The sequence below is a fragment of the Portunus trituberculatus genome, chromosome 17 (assembly GCF_017591435.1).
Source record: "Portunus trituberculatus isolate SZX2019 chromosome 17, ASM1759143v1, whole genome shotgun sequence".
Lineage (NCBI taxonomy): Eukaryota > Metazoa > Arthropoda > Malacostraca > Decapoda > Portunidae > Portunus > Portunus trituberculatus.
This window is the reverse complement of record NC_059271.1, coordinates 166,501-172,500: the sequence shown is the minus strand read 5'-3', so window position 1 is coordinate 172,500 and position 6,000 is coordinate 166,501. Positions and strand designations below refer to the sequence as shown.

Here is a 6,000-nt window from a genome sequence, read left to right as displayed (position 1 = left end):
ACTCACTCACCTGTATATGTCGGCTGTAACACCATTGTAGCAGCGTCCCACGTGACCCACCAGCCACCGACACACAGTGTTCATCAAGCGCACTGCTGTTTTTCTTTCTTCACTGGCTCCAATATATCCATTAACTGGATTCTTCACATGATTTTCATGGAAATTATTTTTCTCATAACTGGCAGCCTCTGATGGCATTACATTTACAGAATCATACACAACATCTGAGGATAAGTCACAGTCTTTAAGTTTGATTTTTCCCAGCCTACTTAAATCTTTGCTGTCTCTTCCAACCAAAAAACTTGAGGTGTCAAGTCCAGTGACATGGTTTATCAATGGATTTATTATTGATACTTGAGAATTTTCTGAGTGCACATTACCTAAAACCTTTACTATGTTGTCACTTGCTGAGAGTGTTGCCCTTGTTAAATCCATCACAGAGGGAATCACACTATCACTAAACATTTTGCTCTCTGACTGAGAAAGAGAAGCATCTTCAGGAGCAAATGATACGGATGGCCCATATTTGACAGTATCCGAGTCTGCATCACTTGCTGCATCTGTACTGGGTTCCTGTATAAGCAGTGCCAGCTGAGGAAGAATATCTTCTATGAATTTTGAGCAGCTAGGATAGCGTGATGTTCCTCCTCCTGGGAGGGCCAAATCATACATGAAGATCCCAGTCAGCACACTGAAGACAGAAAGAATAAGGATGTTAAGTTCCCCATAGGCATAAGATTTACTTCCATAAACACTTATGATGTTTGTAAATACTGAGGAAAGACTACATTTATGTTGAAAGCATTTTAAAAAAACTGAAACACCACACTAACTTTTTCTGTATTCATGCATGAGTGTAAGACTAAGTCAAATAAAGAAATACACCTAAAGTTAGTTTTCAACATGAAAGAATGAGGATTCTCAAGTCAACATTGTTTGTTTAGTAGTTTCCCTAACATGACGGTGCTCTATTCTTACCTGCCCATCCTGTCCCTGATACTCTTGTAGGCATGGGACAGTGATGGTCTCAGGTAATCCAGCAGCCGATGACTCAACTCAGACACGCGCCACTCTTGCTGGCCTAACCCTCCCATCAACATGTACATTCGACTGTAAAGAATAGCAGAATTGGTTCCAAAATATTGACACTAACACAAGTACTATGGAAATAGATAACAAAAAGACAATTTTTAGTGCCTTCCAAAATATTATACAATACTTAGATATTTCAACAGGACTGATTTGTAGGTAATGTGTAATGCACCGGAAATACAGGGAGCGGTTTATCACCAGCGCTCAAGGCATTTTCTAAGATGTAACTGCATATGTATAAAATAATAGAAGTAGAAGAAAGATTCAACCCGTCAGCCAAGTAAATCAAGAGAACATTACCCAACCTACATGAACCTATTAAAAAGAAACGTATAAAACAAAATATTCCAACAAGCTTGGATTAATGGCATCATTCTGCATACTGCTGCTATATCAAAATACCTTGATCCATTGAATGCTCCTTCACTGGCTCTTAATGGGTCATCCATCAAGAGTTCCATCAAAGGTGCTAATCTGTTGGGGTCTCGGTCAGCACTGGCTGTGGCCATACAAGTGCCCCAGTCCTCCACTGTCTCCACTGTTACTCTTGCCATCCCAGTTCTCAAAATGGGTTTCAACTTTTCCCATAAAGCTTCATGCTTTGAAAATGTCCAGTGTTTACTGCCTCTAATCATCCCTAGAAAAATTTTAAAAATTTTGGAATACAATAGAGAGAGAGAGAGAGAGAGAGAGAGAGAGAGAGAGAGAGAGAGAGAGAGAGAGAGAGAGAGAGAGAGAGAGAGAGAGAGAGAGAGAGAGAGAGAGAGAGAGAGAGAGAGCCTATGAGCCCTCCACATATAATCCCTCTCTGAAGGAATGGTTAGTCAACACAAGCCATGATCCCCATCCCATGCACACAGATATAGATAAATCAACTCTTTCATATCTAACTAACTACTGAAGAAAAAATCTGAGCTTTTTGATTAGACATTAGGGAGTGAAAGGGCAAACTGTTAACTTTAACTGACAAAACTGAAACTGAGAACAAGACTTAAAATCCATATAAGGATTATTGAGAGCAATAATCATGTTCACAGGTGACACTGTACTTTCATTTATGGAAATACAATGATGTGGATTTATTTGTTCTGCCACATGGAAGGAGACAAAGTTTGAGAAATTGAGATATAAGATGACAGCAGACAAAACTTACCTGTAATAACTTCAGCAGCACATCTTTGGCTGCTTTTTTGAGTTTCTTTAACAAGTCGCTCCAAATGAACCTCAAACTGAGAGAGGAAAGCATCCCCAAAGTTTCTGAAGAGTCCCTGAAAAATACAAATACACAAACTTAATTTCAGGAACAAGTAGATACTAACCCTTCTCTCTCTCTCTCTCTCTCTCTCTCTCTCTCTCTCTCTCACCATATTTTCATGATCAAATTAAAAAAAAAATACCTACCTCATATAAATGCAACGATAAATTCAAGTTACCTTTATCATCCAGAAACGGCGAGTATTGAAGCTGTCTCTCTCTTTATTTTCTTCCAGGGACAAGAATGACACAAGTTTGTCCACATTCTCTTGGCAAATGAAAAAATCATACACTGCCCGTTCCTCTTCTGTCAGTTCTTCTCGCTTTCTGTCAAGTGGAGGTTGCTGGGATGGAGGGGCATATACCATCATAGTCCTGCAAATTATAAGATCAACTGTAAAGATGCTAATGCAATTAATTCTTCAAATGTTCTAGTTCATATCCTTCAACTTCAGATATTGATCCCTTTATTCTCTCAGCCTCCTGTTCTCTCCATCTTTCCAATAATCCAATGTCATGTGATTTCGTTTTCTCATAATATTATCCTCATCTGCTGAATTACCTCACATCTCAGCAAGATGTAAATTTTCTTCCTTTCACCACAGTATAATCAATTCTTCCTTTATTACCAGACAATCTGAAATTCTAAGAACACTTTGACTACATTTATTCCTCATTCCCTTTACATAACAAACATAACTCATTTGCACTATAAGCATTTTAAATGTCAATTTAATTTTGATTGATAGAAGAAATTTTTAATAGGTAACATAACAATAACAAAATAGCATTCACTTACTTTGGCCAACAGTACCACCCAAAGTATGTTTTCTCAACAAATCTGGGCTGTTCCCACTCTTCTTCACTGGTAACCTTTCTACTGCTATCATACTGCATCCATCTGAAGAAAAGGTGTCAGTAATCACATCATCTATGTAAATCTAAAAATAAATAAGTATTTTTTTATACTGTCAGCCAAGTATAAATAATAAGTACAAATTAATACTACAATGAAGAAACACTTACTGATTATCAGGTCTATGATCTCCAGGAGATACAATTGCTGGGACCTCATGGTTACTATCCACTGAGTATGGATCAATCTCAATTTTCTTGTGTTTTCTCTTCTGATTCTTCAAAATCCATGGCATATAGAAGATTGAGGTCTGAAAATCACCAAGACAACTTGAAATGGATCAGGGAAGAAAAAAGACTGGCTACGACCCAATCATCGGGAAAATTTTTTTTTTTCCACTCAACAAATAATATGAAGGTCATTGCTGCTTAGTATTACACCTGGTACTGCCACACTGATGGCCACAAACAAATATCTATTGGAAGCCACAAGATGACGACAATGCTTTACATGATCCAAAAAAATAGTACTGTAAAGAATATCATCTGTAAAGGTAAGATGTGCAGACTGTAATCTTAACGTTAATCCATGAAAAAAGGGGTGAACAATGGGAAAGACACAACATATCACAGACTCCATAACGCAAGGCAAATAAAATGATCAGTTGTAAATTAAACCTGGCAACACTGATTTAGTGCCTACAATGTTAGCCTACCTCCCTAATGCGTATGTTGTCATGTATCAAATTGGCTGTGAAGGTCCTGACACCTGCTGCTGGAAATACTACATCTGGACGAACCAAACAGCCAAGGAGGTTGAGCGCTATGTTGTGTATCCTCCAGTGCCTGAAGGAGACCAAGAGTGTATACAGATAAGAATGTCAATCAACACAGCATTATTTGTAAACAAACTGTTAAGCAACTTGCGTCCTATCACAAGTACTTTCTTTCTCCATCCCAAAATAACAACCTACTAAGGTAGTGCATCCATTCAAGTAAAAAATTACTTTCATATTTCAGCTTAACAATAATAACATCCCTAGCTTGGCATTTTTTCACACTGAGAAGGTAAACCATCAACATATTTACTTACAGTGTTCCAGATTCAAGATGTTGCACAATACTAGACACCAGTTTGTTGTAGAGCTCATGGTTGGTTCTGCCTTTGTTTTTTACATTTTCGGCAGCAGAAGATAAAACTTCAGCACTCAGCACACCATCCTTCACCTTTGGGTTGTCACTCTGCAAGAGTGCTTCTGCTACACTTACAGCACGTTGTGGGACCTGAAAACATAACATTGACATTACATCCTGCGATAATACTACTTCCAACACCAAAAGGGATAAAGAAGTCCAAACTTGAAAAACATAAACAAACATGTAAGTATAAATACATACACCCTTCACTCCAAATCAAAATTTAAAAGAAAAATGGGACCCAAAATAAACAACGCCTCGGAGTCCCCCTCTGAGGAGGGGACCAAAAATGTCCCCAGGTCAGACACCTCTCCTGTTGAAGACCACAAATGCCTTGACACCTCCCTTAACTTTTTCTACACTAACTTCTGCAACATTCGCAGTCTTAGATCTAATTTTCAATCTGTGGAACACCACCTCTCCTCTACTAAACCTCATCTTCTTTTCCTCACCGAAACACAGCTATCTGAGGCAACTGACAGTAGCCCCTTCTCTGTTCCCTCCTACTTTATTCTCATTTTCATTCCAAAGCTGGATGTTGCGTATATGTACGCAACGACTTAACTTGCTCTCGTGCCCACGCTCTTGAGTCTTCCGAATTTTCCACCATCTGGCTACGACTTAACAGTCACTCTCAAACTAAATTCATCTGTGCTGTTTATCTCTCCCTAACTCTTCTGACTATAGTAATTTCTTCGACTACTTAACTTCTAAAGTGGAGCACATTCTGTCCCTCTACCCTTTCGCTGAGATTTCCATTCTTGGAGATTTCAATGTTCACCACCAGCTTTGGCTTTCCTCTCCTTCACTGACCACCCTGGTGAACTAGCCTTCAACTTTGCTATCCTCCATGACCTAGAGCAACTGGTGCAACACCCTACTCGTATTCCTGACCGTCTTGGAGACACGCCCAACATTCTTGATCTCTTCCTCACCTCTAACCCTTCTGCTTATGCTGTCACCCTTTCATCTCCGTTGGGCTCCTCCGATCACAATCTCATTTCTGTATCTTGTCCTATTTTTCCAATCCCTCCGCAGGATCTCCCAAAGCGAAGGTGCCTCTGGCATTTTGCCTCTGCCAGTTGGGGGGACCTGAGGAGGTATTATGCTGATTTTCCTGGAATGATTATTGCTTCCGTGTCAGAGACCCATCTCTTTGTGCTGAACGCATAACAGAGGTGTTAGTATCTGGCATGGAGGCGTACATTCCTCATTCTTTTTCTCAATCTAAACCTTCTAAACCTTGGTTTAACTCAGCCTGTTCTCGTGCTATACATGATAGAGAGGTTGCCCACAAAAGGTACTTGAGCCTTCCATCTCCTGAATCTCATGCACTTTATATCTCTGCCGGAATCATGCCAAGTCTGTTCTTCAACTTGCCAAACACTCTTTCATAAATAGGAAATGTCAAAATCTTTCAAACTCAAACTCTCCTCGTGACTTCTGGCATCTAGCCAAAAACATCTCAAATAACTTCACTTCTTCATCTTTCCTCCTTTATTTCATCCTGATGGCACCACTGCCATCTCTTCTGTCTCTAAAGCTGAACTCTTTTCTCAAACCTTTGCTCACAACTCCACCTTGGACGATTCTGGGCTTGTC

General features: G+C 39.5%; 1 protein-coding gene across 2 annotated transcripts in view; it reads right to left on the bottom strand.

Moving 5' to 3' along the window:
• The window catches only part of LOC123504914 (proteasome activator complex subunit 4-like), a 56,295-nt gene that overhangs the window by 2,808 nt on the left and 47,487 nt on the right, over nucleotides 1–6,000 (bottom strand). For both annotated transcript variants that reach the window (XM_045255830.1, XM_045255831.1), the window contains 9 exons: nucleotides 4,295–4,485; nucleotides 3,918–4,047; nucleotides 3,373–3,512; nucleotides 3,146–3,247; nucleotides 2,526–2,721; nucleotides 2,246–2,360; nucleotides 1,495–1,729; nucleotides 979–1,110; nucleotides 11–691 (listed from right to left, as the gene is read on the bottom strand). In XM_045255830.1, coding sequence (XP_045111765.1) covers nucleotides 11–691; nucleotides 979–1,110; nucleotides 1,495–1,729; nucleotides 2,246–2,360; nucleotides 2,526–2,721; nucleotides 3,146–3,247; nucleotides 3,373–3,512; nucleotides 3,918–4,047; nucleotides 4,295–4,485 — 1,922 coding nt within the window. The remainder of the gene's footprint in view (nucleotides 1–10; nucleotides 692–978; nucleotides 1,111–1,494; nucleotides 1,730–2,245; nucleotides 2,361–2,525; nucleotides 2,722–3,145; nucleotides 3,248–3,372; nucleotides 3,513–3,917; nucleotides 4,048–4,294; nucleotides 4,486–6,000) is intronic.